The sequence below is a fragment of the Monodon monoceros genome, unplaced genomic scaffold (assembly GCF_005190385.1).
Source record: "Monodon monoceros isolate NGI ecotype Baffin Bay Population unplaced genomic scaffold, NGI_Narwhal_1 Super_Scaffold_1, whole genome shotgun sequence".
Taxonomy (NCBI): domain Eukaryota; kingdom Metazoa; phylum Chordata; class Mammalia; order Artiodactyla; family Monodontidae; genus Monodon; species Monodon monoceros.
Window position 1 is genome coordinate 41,966,945 of NW_021703765.1, and position 13,968 is coordinate 41,980,912.

The 13,968-nt window shown below is 41.2% G+C and overlaps 1 protein-coding gene across 2 annotated transcripts in view; it reads left to right on the plus strand.

The window, feature by feature from the left end:
- Positions 1 to 615: 615 nt before the first annotated feature.
- The window catches only part of DSC3 (desmocollin 3), a 37,870-nt gene continuing 24,517 nt past the window's right edge, over positions 616 to 13,968 (plus strand). Inside the window, exons 1-4 of one of the 2 annotated variants that reach the window (XM_029227886.1) lie at positions 616 to 689; positions 6,697 to 6,781; positions 8,737 to 8,936; positions 10,260 to 10,379. In XM_029227886.1, coding sequence (XP_029083719.1) covers positions 621 to 689; positions 6,697 to 6,781; positions 8,737 to 8,936; positions 10,260 to 10,379 — 474 coding nt within the window. In that variant the 5' untranslated portion in view covers positions 616 to 620. The remainder of the gene's footprint in view (positions 690 to 6,696; positions 6,782 to 8,736; positions 8,937 to 10,259; positions 10,380 to 13,968) is intronic. The other variant, XM_029227876.1, reaches the window with a different exon arrangement.

Here is a 13,968-nt window from a genome sequence, read left to right on the forward strand (position 1 = left end):
CCCCTCCCGTCCTTTATCTTATCGTGTGAGGCAAATTTGGGTAGAATACATATATTTTGCATTAACCAGGAGACTTTGCCCAGCATTTGATCAGATGTTGAAGGGAGTATCCGCTGGTCCAATGACAAGGGTGTTGCTGGCACCCAGGAGCGCCCGTGTTGGGGCAGGTATCCCTGCAGGCGGTTTTGGCTTCCGCAGTAGGAACGCGCCAAGCATTGTCTGCGAGGAAGACCCCACTGAGCTTTGGGCGAAAGGCGTGGCAGCCGGAGGCGGGGGAGGGGCGTGGGAGAGCTGGCAGAGAGGGGGTGGCCTGGACAGCTTTCCAGCGAGCGAGCACCCGGCGCGGCCTCCGAGAAGCCTAAGCGCAGTCTTGGGCAGCTCCCCAGAGGTTCTCGCGGTGATAAAACTTGAGAAAAAACGAGGAGGAGCGGCTCGGCGTCTCCCGAGTCCAATCCTGTCTCAGGAGTGAAAACGCCCTCCGGCACGCAAACCTGAAAAAGTCCCGGGCGACGTAACGAGCAGCTGAAAGAAGTGCACCTCCGCGCCGCCGCACCTCAGCGGGCTCTGGTCTCTTACGTCCCGCCCGGTGCCTGCGTCTTCCTCTCCGGCCCCGCACCCCGATGGCTGCCGCCGGGCCCCAGAGCTCCCTGCGCGGAGCACTCTGCAGGCAGCTACTGCTGACCCTTGTGGTGAGTGGAGCCCGGGCGGGGTGGGGCGCGACCACCTACCCGGAGCCGGGATGCGGCAGGGGGTCGAATGGGCACTGGTCCTGCAGGGGGAGCGGTGGGGGCGAAGCCGACCGAAAGGTGACATCCGCGGCTTAGCTCCATCTTGGGGGTGGGGGCGGGAGGGGCACAGACGAGCCAGATTCGGGGTCTGAGGGCTGAGGATGGGAAACGAGTCCTCAGTCAGTTCCGGACTGAGGGTTTTGTTTCGGGCTTGTTCGATTGTTTGAATTACGGGATGGGCTCCCGCTTCGCTGAGCTCTCTCGTGCGCCGTGGCGAGTGGGCTGGCTTGGGGTTCGCGCTCCTTTCCTGGCTCCTAGGGCTGGTGATGATGGTTGGGGTGGGTTTGGGTAGAGAGCGAAGAAGAGTGTTGGGTTAGGTTTTGGAGGATCCCTGAGTGAGTTACCGGGGCTGACCCCCTACCCCAGGGTCCCCTGGGATGGGGACGCTGGTGAGAGGAGGGGTTGGAGCGGTGCCCCTGGGTCCCGGCGTTGAGTTACCTCTGAAAAATGGCTTCCAGGTTTTGCCTCCGTTGAAGCAGCTCACCTGAGCGGTCCACCCGCGCTGGCCACCCGGAGTGGAACAGGGGCGCGAGGGCGTGCGCGGCTCCACTAGGGATGGGGGTTGGGTCGGCGGTGTGATGGGGGAGTTGGGTGGGGCTGAGGGGATAGAATCAGGCTGAGAGGAGTGTTGGGAGAGGCGTGGGACTGGGTGGTTCTTTGTCCGGCTCCAGGCAGGACTGCGGAAGCCCAGAGCCCAGCCTGGGGGTCTTCTATGACCAGGAAACCTGAGACCCCAGATGAGATCCACCCCGAGAGGAAGGTACGGACAAGTCTCGGAGAACTCGCGATACACAAAGCGAAAAATCGGGAACTCTGTGCGATTACGCGGAGCTGCGGGCGAGACCACGGCTGCGCTCAAGACATGCTCTGGAAAGAAGCTGCGAACTCCCGACTACCCCGCGCTTGGTCCGGTGGCGAGAGGACCAGCCTGGCTCGGGAGCAGGTCGACTCTGGCTACTTGGATTCTTGCTGCTCTCAGCCCCCAAGCAGGGCGTGTGGGTGCCAGCTTTGACTTCTCTTTGAAGTCTCTTTGAAGTCATTATTCATCGAGCTATGAATAATGGTTTAGTAGTTATGATCTAAGATATATTTATGGACAAGAAATTGTACAGATGAGGGCGTCGACCTGTCAGGCAGCTGTTCCAACAAAATGAGCTGATGAAATGACTCTTTACAAGTGGGAACTGCTCTCAAAGTGCGCTCTTTTGTGATATCTTTGAAAGTGTTTCCAGCTAATATGTTTAAAAGCATGAATTTAGTGTTTTGTGTTTTCCCTGCGAAAGGAATCCCGGAATGGGGAGAAGAAAACAGCGGAGGTGCTGTGTTCTCAAGATTTCTCGTGTATTCGCTGGAGGGGAGGGCGTGGAATGCGAGTATCTGTCCGGGTGGCGGGGTGTGGTGGTGGGAGTACTGGGGCGCGGCAAGGCAGGAAGGTGCCTGTACATCTAAACAGGGATAGCATCAGCTTTAGTGTATGACTTCCTTTAGGATTATTTTTTAAAAGAATTTCCTAAAGTTTAGATTAAATGGTCTGTCTGGAGACTTGTATACTAGAGAGTGTATATAGAATAATTTCTTTCACCTGCAATCCCCAGTTTACAGACAACTTCAATTTCTGTCCAGATGGATAAATTAAGACTTCTGTTGACCATCCTATATCTGTATTTCCTTTTGACTCCTAGGACTCTTTGGTATGATATTAAGGGCATAACATTTTAGAAACGCAGTTTTCATTTTATGGACCCCTTAATGGATTTCTCAAAGACAATTCCTTGTTTGAAGTGAGCTCTTCAACAGAAAACTGAGACTTTTAAGGTGTTAGCTTTCCCACTGAGCTGCCCCATAGGTTGTGGAATCTTCCCTTCTGCACTTTTCTCCTGAATCTGCATCCCTTTCCCACCTTTCTATCCTCAGTATACTCCAAACTGCTACAATTAACTACAATTCCTAATCATCCTTCCATACACATATACAAAGAAAAGGAAGAAAGCAGAGGGGGAAACTAGAAAAGAAACGTGTCAGATCATCCCATTATTGTTGAAAGCACTGAGTAGCTCTTAAAATGTTTCTCCTTTTAAAGTAGCAAAATTGTTAGGAATGGTGAAAACTAATTCACATTAGCTCAGTTGCTCAGATGTCTTCTGCCCTGTTGTAAATAATGAGATCCTTTTATATGTGTGTTGAATATTGTTTGCCATATCAAATCCACTTCGGGAATTATATTTACTATTATATATTATAAATGGTATGTACTTGGACATGGTTAATCTATCACTTGCTAAAAGGGCTCTTCAAAAGGAATTAAAATAGTATTTTTATTTATAACATAACATGCTTTTCCCCTTGGAGTATGTGAAATTCTGCCTGCAACCTATGTTGACAAACGGGCATTCTATCTTTTCAGACTTTATAGCATTTGAGAATAATGTGACTCCTTTAACAGACTTTTTTGTTATTATTGTTCTTGATAACATTTGACATATTCAATTTTTAAAATAAAAGTGAGTATAATACTTTCTATTATCTTTTGCATTAGTGGGGAAAAAAGCTTAGGACAAATAAAATAAGTAAATGCGAACTAGTTTATTTCAAAACCACGATCTTAAGGAAGTCAGAGTTGTAGTATATATTTATATCAGTTCATTATCACCTACCTTCTTTAATGGAGATTATTGGTGCTCATATTGAGATACAGCTAAATGGTGCAGCACTCTCTGAGTCACTAAATACATGTAAGCTGTGCACGTTTTTTGGCCCTGTTGTAATCCTTGTGGCAGTTGCCATCCCATATATGGCATCTCTGGTGACCTGCAGCTAATCATACTTTCCATTTAACTAGAATCCCATCATACAGAGTTTGGTTAGAAAGAAATTTAGTAGAATCATCAAAGCACTGAGAATACAGAAAGGTAAATCCTACAATTCAGGGTGGTAAGAACTTGAAAGGTAAGATTTCCGTCTCTAAGATGGCAAGTGTCCACAGGAGAAACGACGAATTGAAAATTCTGTAACCAATATGCTCAGTCAAGATCTCCTTTATGTTTCAGATACTCTATAAATTTCTGTTCTTTGGCTTCTTTTTCCTCTATTGAAAAAGGTGTTATTTTAGAAAGCCTACCTTGCCTATTCACTCTAAAATTGAACAACAGCACAAAAATGAAACACTGACACGTATGCCTGTGTTTTCACTCTCCCTTTGGCATTAGATAGTTCTATCAGGATTTAATGATTTGTATGATAAGCTTTCTATGATACAATTAATACAATTTGGACAGTACTGTAAAGTGAAACAAAGCAATTCATTTTTCCCAGACTAGAGTAGATAATACTTTATATTATCATTTTTTAAAACTTAATTTGTTACATTTTAATTTAAAGTTGCTCGCAACTCTAAGTTTTATGTCAGATATTTAAAGTTGTCCTGGAGGGTTCTTCATTAAAATAAATTCTTTTATAACTCAAATAGTCAATCCATAATTCATTAATCTTTAAAATTTTTTTTGTATGTTGTATTTTTTTGTTGTTGGGCACTCATCTGTACAAAAGTTACTTTTAAAATACCTTTAAAAGTCATTAGCTCATCATTGCTAATTAATGGTGGCTTTATTTTATGTTTTTACTTTATTTTCAGTAATATATCCAGTTCCCACAAACATAGTATCAAATTTCTTTATAATTCAGGAAACATGGCATAACTGAAATCTATATATGAATATCATCCTTTCCAATATCGATCCCTTATATTAATGAATTAATTGTACCTGCTTTCCAGTGATGTACTATACAGCGACAAAGATGAATGGGCTGCTGCTATATATTCAGCATGGATCTATTTCACAAACATAATTTGAGGAAAGAAATCAAGTTGCATATAATTGGCATATGACTACATATATTTAAAGCCTAAAGTTGGCAAAACAAACCAATTTTCTTTAGGGATACATACTCATGGGATTAAAATTAAGCAGAAATGGGGAAGTAAATGATTTACAAAAAAAATCATTCATTATTGATATTTGGAGAGGTTGAAGTCAAGAAGAAAATGCAGTTAGGGAGAGTTATATAGGGACTTTGAAAATAATAGTAATGTTTTATTTCTTAACTTTGAAGGTAAGTGCCCTAGTGTTTCTTTTATTACTTCTTAAAATACACGTGTACTTAGAGTATATCTTATGAAGAACAGTTAAAAAAGGAAAAAGAAACAAGCAATATAGAGGATTAGCAAAACCAAATGCTATCATTTGAAAGTATAGACCAACCTGCTATGACTGAACAAGTGAAAAATAGAGAAGGCACAGATAAGACAATATTAGGAATAAAAAGAGGCACAGTTATGGAGAGGACAGATGTTTTAAAAAGTAGATAATAATATTAATATATTATTCTAGTTCATTTGAAAAGAGACAAAATAGGCAATTTTCTACAAGATACAAATTACCAACGTTGACTCGAGGAGGTATACAAACTGTAAATAGACTTATAAAGACACTGAATTGGAAGCCAAATGTCTCCACATACACACACTGTCATATCCATCAAGCCCAGACCTGAGATAGGTGAATTTTTCCATAATTATATGGAACAGATAATCTCTACCTTATATACACTGTTTCAAAGAACAGAAAAAAGTGGAACTCTCCCTAACTCATTTTATGAGGATGGTATGAAGTTGAAAAGTAGTAGCCTGATCTTACTTGTGGACATATATTTGAAATACTAAAATAAGTGGCAGCAAACAAAACCAATAATGTATTTTTAAATATGTAAGGGCCTATTTATGGAATTTCAGTTCCATTCCATTCGTCTATATGTTTGTCCTGACACTCATACCACTCTGCCTTGATTATTGTATTTTTGTAGTAAGTTTTGAAATTGGGAAATCTTTCAGCTTTGTTCTTTTTCAAGTTTATTTGGGTCTTTGGGTCCCTTGCATTTCCTCAAGGATTGATTTTTAATTTCTGCAAAAAAAGTTATTTGGGATTTCAATAGGGAGTGCATTGAATTTGTTAGATGAATTTTGGGAATACGTCTTTTAATCTATGAAGGTGGGATATCTATTGTGAATAGAATTGCTTGCTTAATTTTGTTTTCAGATTTTTTTATTGCTAGTATATAGGAAAACAATCGGTTTTTGTATGTTGATCTTGTATCCTGCAACCTTGCTGAAACCACTTATTATTTTTTTGATAGTTTTTAGTGGATTCCTTAGGATTTTCTATGTACAAGATCATATCATTTGAAAACAGAGACTATTTTATTTCTTCTTTCCCAATCTGGATGCCTTTAATTTTATTTGTGTGTATGTGTAATTGCCCTGGCTAGAACCTCCAGTACAATGTTGAATAGAGGTGGTGAGAGTAGGCATCATTGTCTTGTTCTTTATGTCAGAGGAAAGCATTCAGTCTTTCTCTGTTAAGTAGGGTGTTTTTCATAGATGCCCTTTATCACATTGAGCAAAATCTCTTGAATTCCTAGTTTGTTGAAAGTTTTTAATTGTAAGTCGGTGTTGGATTATGTCAGTTGCTTGCATCTATTGAGATGATCATATGGCTTTGTTCTTTATTCTTTTTTAAAAACTATGTTATTGAGGTGAAATGGACACACAAAAAGCTGTGCATATTCAATGTACACCAATTGATGAGCTTGGAGATAAGTATGTACCCGTGAGAACATCATCACCATCTATCCCATAAACATATCTATTACCTCCAAGTTTCCTCTCACCTTCTTTATATATTATTATTATTTTCTTTTGGTAAGAACACTTAACATAAGATTTACTCTCAGCAAAAATTTTAAGTATACAATACAGTATTGCTAGCTGTAGATCTCTAGGACTTACATATCTTGCATATCTAAAACTTAGTTCTTTATTCTATACTGTATTAATGTGACCATTTTTTCCTAGGTCTTCAGTTTTGCTTGTGAAGCTTGCAAAAAGGTGATATTTCATATACCTTCCAAACTAGAGGCAGACAAAGTGGTTGGCAGAGGTGAGCAATTTCAAAACAGTGTTTTTTTGTTTTTGTTTTTGTTTTTTTTTGCGGTACACGGGCCTCTCACTGTTGTGTCCTCTCCCGTTGTGGAGCACAGGCTCCGGAGGCGCAGGCTCAGCGGCCATGGCTCACGGGCCCAGCCGCTCCGCGGCATGTGGGATCTTCCTGGACCAGGGCACAAACCCGTGTCCCCTGCATCAGCAGGCGGACTCTCAACCACTGCGCCACCAGGGAAGCCCAAAACAGTGTTTTTAAAACAGAAATTTAATTTACTTATGCTGGAAAGAGCATGTTATCCAATCTTTGCCTTTTGGAATTAGCCGGAACCAATAATTAGATACAAGTCAAGTTTAAAATATATGTTCTGTTCTTTAGAACTCTATAGAATTCTGTCATCGATTCTAATGAACATGTGCTAATCCATGCTTTTGTAGTCACTTATGTTTTAACAGTAAAAATTACATAAAGAATTACATGTAGAATGTAGCCCTTTCATTACTCTAGGATTCTAAGCACTTGAGAGATATAGGTAAGGACCTGAGAGAATCAGAGCAGTATTTTTATCAATGCCATAGCTGCAGTGAGAAATATAACAAGGTGAACTATTCCATTCAAAACTGCGCTTAATCAGCCATTTGCACACTTGAGAAGTTAGGGAACCTCAACCTTTCCCAACAGCTGGGAAGCTCTGTCCAGGTGGACTTTCCCTGTGGTACAGGGAATATTGGAGGAAAGCATCATGTTTTTTTCAGAGATATAGGTTGTCCCAGAGACGCCACATTAATTTTCAACAGTGTCCCATTTCTGGGAAGGAAGAAAGGAGAGGATGTAAAGAGAAGTCGGGGGTGTTCCTCCAGGGGAATAGACCAGAGGTTATCACTCTGCTAAAAATATGAACACGAGAGAAATGTGTCATCACTTCTAAAGATGTTCACTTCATTTTGACTTAACGTTTCCATCTGTGACAGATTTGGATTAAAGTGAAAACACTATACATGGGTAACGTGAATCTTTTGAGATGATATTACTTAAGTGAGTATTAGGTTATTACTTAAGTGAGTATTAGGTTATTACTTGAGTATTAGGTTATTACTTAAGTGAGTATTAGGTTATTACTTAAGTGAGTATTAGGTTATTACTTGAGTATTAGGTAATTACTTAAGTGAGTATTAGGTTATTACTTAAGTGTGTATTAATGTATCAGTTTGGTTTCTGTCAAAGCAGATAGTGGACGAATGGGATGGATTTGATACTTTTGATATAAGTATCAAAACACTTGTATGATACTTATATTTTATGACTTTTCACTTGGGAAAATTTCCAGGGGGAGAGGATTCCACATAGCATTTCACTGGGGAGCCCGGGAAAGCAAGGAACAGGAACACAAAGAAAACTCTGGGCCCCTGGGGCGTTGGTGAGGGTCGGGGTGGGGGGTGGGGGAGATGTGACAGAAAAGTGCTAGTGGGAAGAATTTAAAGATTTTTCTTACTTGACTGTTTGCCAAACTCATACACTCTGTCACTCTTTGTGTGAAACTTCTGGCTTAACACAGGTGTATCTTAAAAGACTCAGACTATATTGTTAAGGAAAACTTTTCTGTTTGTTTATCCAGCTGTGTGGGCGGGCAGGTAGCTCAGCTTTGTCATGATTGCAACACACAGACGTCTTTAATAGGAAGATCATTTTCATAAGCCTCTTAGAAGCATATAAAGGTTTAAAAAACCTTATTTAATACAAATATACAATACAGAATTGTCATTTTTTTAACAGAGAAAGTATTATCACTTTAAAAAATTACATGTAAAGAGTCTTAAGATATTTGATAAATGCAGAGTGATTGGTTCATTTCATTTCACTTCAGGATTTTGAAGAAGATTGTATAAATTATTTTAACACTGTTTTTCTTTTTGCATGTGTTTCTTACGTTACAACTTGGAAATTCCTACTTGCAGTTAATTTGAAAGAGTGCCTCGGATCTGCAGACCACATCCAATCCAGTGATCCTGATTTCAGAGTTCTAGAAGATGGATCAGTATACACAGCCCATGCTGTTGCGTTGTCTGATGAGAAAAGATCTTTCACCATATGGCTTTCTGACTCAAAGAAACAGACACAGAAAGAGATTCCTGTGCTCCTGGAACATCAGAAGAAGGTATTCAAAGTACATTGATATTTTCAGGCATGTTTTTCTTCTCATTTAAATACTCTCATTAAAGGTTGCAAAGAAGACAAAAGAAAAAATAGGATTTATTTTCCTCATCTTTTCTCTTCCTTCTGTTTGCTTTCCCTTCCTTCCTTCTCCCTTCCCTCCTTCTCCTTCCCTTTTCAACACTGATTAGACATTGGATCTTACTTTGTTAAATCTAAATGACACCTCCTCTGTGAAGGTTTCTTCCGCCTCTAAAGTCTACTTGCTTTTGTGTGCCAGTGTCAGTTTGGTTATCCCTCTGTTGTAGCATTGGGCATTTTTTATTAGTACAAACAATTTACCTGTCATTGTTTAAGGGCATGAATCAATCCCTTTTGTGTTTATAGCCTCATTTACACCAGACCCATAGTCAATAGGTACATGTTAAATTAATATTAAGTGCAGTAGTTCCCAGTGAATAAGAGGTTGATTTCAAGTGCCACAGTGATTCTGATGTTAAAATAGGATGGAAATCCTGGAGTATGTATGCGTCTGAATGGTATTAGCCACCACTCAGTGATTGACTGTAGTTCTAAATTCCATGTCATGAGGAATGCCGTTGTGAAAGTACTCACTGGATTACAACTAATCGATGTGAAGTGTATTAATGAAAAAGTCCTCTAAATGCTTAAATGACTGCTTAGATGGAAATCACTAAAAACTCCAATAGTACTTTCTACAATGATGGAAATGTTCTGTAATCTGCACTGTGTGATATGGTCACCCAATATTAATGGCTACTGCTACTTAGCATGTGGCTAGTACAACTGAAGGGTGGAATTTATATTTTATTTAATTCTAACTAGTTTAAATAGTCACATGTGGCTTGTGGCTACCATATTGGACAGTGCAGGTAGAGTGTTCAGGCAATGAAGAACATGCATTATCTCACTATAGTTCACCTGAGAGCATGAGGTTTTAGCAGAAAGAACAAGTAAGTGCTGTGTATAGATTGTCTGAAAGAGGATGTGTTCTCCAGCTCATTTTGGGAAGGAACAGGAAGAACTGAGTGTACAGTGATAATTTTCCTAACCTGAAAGTATGGTCAGTGTTGGAAAGGTATGTGAAATTAAATTCTTTGGTTCATGAAACCTTTAAAGTCTGGTTACATTCTTTCTTATCCTTCTAACACAAAGAAGACCTTATTATCTGGTCTTTAGTTTCAGCATGGAAATTCCTGACACTGAGCCTCTAGAGAGGTGTTAGATTTATGGTCCATCCACTATTTTACAATGAAGTAGGCTGTGATGCTTTTGTTTATTGTTAATTTTCTTTCTCTAAATTCAGGTACTGAGGAAGAGACACACTAAAGAGACTGTTCTCAGGCGTTCCAAGAGGAGATGGGCGCCTATCCCCTGCTCAATGCAAGAGAATTCCTTGGGCCCTTTCCCTTTGTTCCTTCAACAGGTAGGTTTTCCATTCCTTCTGATTGGGATTGCTAAATTAGTTCCAAGAGTCTGTTTTGTCCAGGTTTTAATAACTCTTTAAACATTTAAAAATCAACAGATTTGATTTAAGATATTCATGGAGAGTCATAAAAGTACATAAAATGGGAAAATCACTAAAAAGCTAATAATGAGAAAAACTAGAAAATCACTAAAAAACTAATAATAATAATATGAGAAAGACTCTACAGCCACTAAATGATCTTTATTAGTTTATTCATTCACTTAGCAGCCGGCTATAGAGCACCTACCCTGTCCTGTGGAAGGCACTGCTCTAAGTACTGAAGCTAGAAATACATTTAGTCATGGCCTTTGCTCTCATGTATTTTATGAGTCTAGTGAGGAAGACAGAAGTAGGCAAATGATTGCAATACTGCATGACGAGTGCTGAGATGGGGCTGGGTCAGGGTGATTTGAGAATTCATGGGCTGAAATGCTGTGAAAAACAGAAAAAAGACTTAGAGGGGGAGGCATCTGAGCTAAAGCCTGAAGGATGGGAGAGTGTCATGCAGGTAAATCACTGTGGAAGAAGAGAGGGGGACAGAGGTGCAAGCAAGCATGGTTCCTCGCGGGAGCTCACAGAGCTTAGTCTTCCTGTGTGTGATGGGCGTGGAGCAGGGAGATGGGGCAGAAGAGGCAGGCAGGGTCCACCCAGAACTGGCCAGGTGTGCTCTGCTAGATAGTTTAACTTTTTCCTAAAAACAAGATGTTTTTAAGCAGGGTCAGGTTTACTTTGCATAAAGATCCAAATGGAATATACACAATGGAAATAACGACTGAGTTGAGGCTATGGCATAATGCTTGCCTTTTTCCCTTACATTTCTATTACTGTGGTTGATGTTTAATACCAGTGGTGCCACCTGTGTCCTACTTGTTTATGTTTTTAACTATGCTTCCAGTGTCTTTCACACTTGTAGAAAATTCTATCCAGTTCTGGACCCTGGTTTCTTCTCTTAGATTATCGTACTTTAAGCACTGGTGAAAGCGTGTTAAGAAATGACTTCTGTTTGCCAAACTTATACTGGTCAGAGGTAATTTTGGTCTTTGCACTGTTAAACCAGTCACCACTTCTAGTCCTCATTTCCTTGTCGTGTGTCCATTTGATTTAGCCGACCTGTCCCTCCTCCTTCACATCGCTGCTAGGACAACATTCACCTAGTTTTCCACTTTTCTCACTGGCCGCTCCTTCTTAGTATGTTTCGCTGGTTCTTCTTCATTCCCACATCCTCCCAACCCTCACCACCCTGACCCCTCAGTCTCTAAATTTGGAGAGCTCCAGGGCTCAGACTATGACTATGAACCTTGTGTAATGTTTATTTATATTCACTCTCTCGGTGATCTCATCCAGCCTCATAGCTTTAAGTACTTTTTTTTTTTTTTTTTTTTTTTTTGTGGTACGCCGGCCTCTCACTGTTGTGGCCTCTCCCGTTGCGGAGCACAGGCTCCGGACGCGCAGGCTCAGCGGCCACGGCCCACAGGCCCAGCCGCTCCGCAGCACGTGGGATCTTCCCGGACCGGGACACGAACCCGTGTCCCCTGCATCGGCAGGCGGACTCTCAACCACTGCGTCATCAGGGAAGCCCCTAAGTACTTTTTATACATTGGAAACTTAAGACTTCATATCTCCAGCCCAAGTTGCCTAATTAATATTCCCACTTGGAATTTCAGTACACATTTCAAACTTAACGTATAAAAATCAAATGTTTGTGTTTTCTTATAAAAAATATCCTCCCCTCTCAGTTAATGGCAGCTGCATCCTTTCAGTTCTTGGGGCAGTAGAGTCCATTCGGTAAGGTTTTGGTTACGGAGAGCACAATTCTCTTTGAGGAATTAACAGAGGGATTTACGATAGTGTATTAAACAGTTTACAGAATTGTTGGGAAGGCTCAAGAAACAAACTTTAGGTTGAATTTTCAGGAACGAATCTCCTAGCTACCCCACAGAATCTATAACCAAGGGACATACTGCTTTCTTCATGATGGGGAAGCCAGTCATTTTAGAGCCGAAGTGCCACTGCCATGGTCAGGAAACTGCACTGGGCAAGGAACCACCACAGGCAGGAAGCTGCTCCTCCAATTGCAGCTCCAAAACAATCTTAACTGCTCCCATCAGTGTTCACAAAAAGATTGATCTATATCCTGTCTCTCAACATCCACGAAGTCTGTGAAAAACCATTAGAACTTCTGCTGCTGCAGGAAAAAAGAAAAAAAAATTGCACCACAAAGAGCCAGCAAAAACAGTAGAAGCAGCAAAAAGGAGGCATCTGTCTCCCTTATGGCTTCCAAATTTCATGCAAGCACACCTGACTGTCTGTATTTTAATTCAGAACCCTTGTTTCAAGAGACCCTGGAAAAGGGAGAGTTTTTTGGTTTGTTTTTATCTGAATCTTTCTAATATCTACACTATGAGAGGACACAGTAGAAGGAGGTGAAATCGATGTTGAGCCCCAATTTACCATATCCATCCATTCTTTATAGTTAAAATTTTAATTCCTGTATTATAATAGGATAAGGATATAGCCACATTTTACCAAGATCTCAAATCATAGTGGCTAAAGCATGACAGAGATTTAATCCTTTCATGTCAACGTGTGATCTGGTAAAGAGGTTCGAATTTGAGAAATCACCAGGGGCCCAGGATTCTTTCCGTTTTAAGCTTGGCCATCCTTCCAGGTTGAAGATGGCTCATCACTGTGTCCCATTGAGGGAACACACTCCTCCACTTTCTAGAGTACAGTCTGGATCCTGCATGTATTATTATTATTATTATTACTATTATTTTGCGGTACGCGGGCTTCTCACTGTTGTGGCCTCTCCCGTTGTGGAGCACAGGCTCTGGACACGCAGGCTCAGCGGCCATGGCTCGCGGGCCTAGCCGCTCCGCGGCATGTGGGATCTTCCCGCACCAGGGCACGAACCCGTGTCCCCTGCATCGGCAGGCGGACTCTCAACCACTGCGCCACCAGGGAAGCCCCTGCATGTATTATTTTTGCACACACCCTATTGACCTGACCTTTTTGTGTGGTCATACCTAATTGCAAGGGAGACTGAGAAAAGTCTTTCTTCCAGGCAACCTTGTGCTCAACTGTAAATTCTAATACTAAGGAAGATAGGCAGAATAGACATCAGGGGATACTTGCACCCACTGACATAGTGTCATCCCTGACTTCTGTCTTCACACCATGCAGCCAACCAACTGGCACATTCTGTTGGCTGTATCTTCAAATTATATCCAGAATCTAACCACTTCTCACAACCCCTATTGCTACCACGCTGGTCTAACAGTTCTCTCTCCCCTGAATTCTTGCAGTAACTTTCTAAATGGCCTTCCTGCTTCTTCCTTTACCTGCCCACCCAAGTCTAATCTTAACAGAACACCAAGAATTCTCCTTCTAAAATATAAATCAGATACTACTCTTGTCTAAATTCTCCATTGGCTCCCCATCTGACTCCAAGCAGAAGTCAGCATCCTTGGAATCTCTTACATGCCGTGGCCCTATTACTGCATTCGTCCTCCTCTCCGACTTCCTTTTCCCATAGTTCTGTCTATTC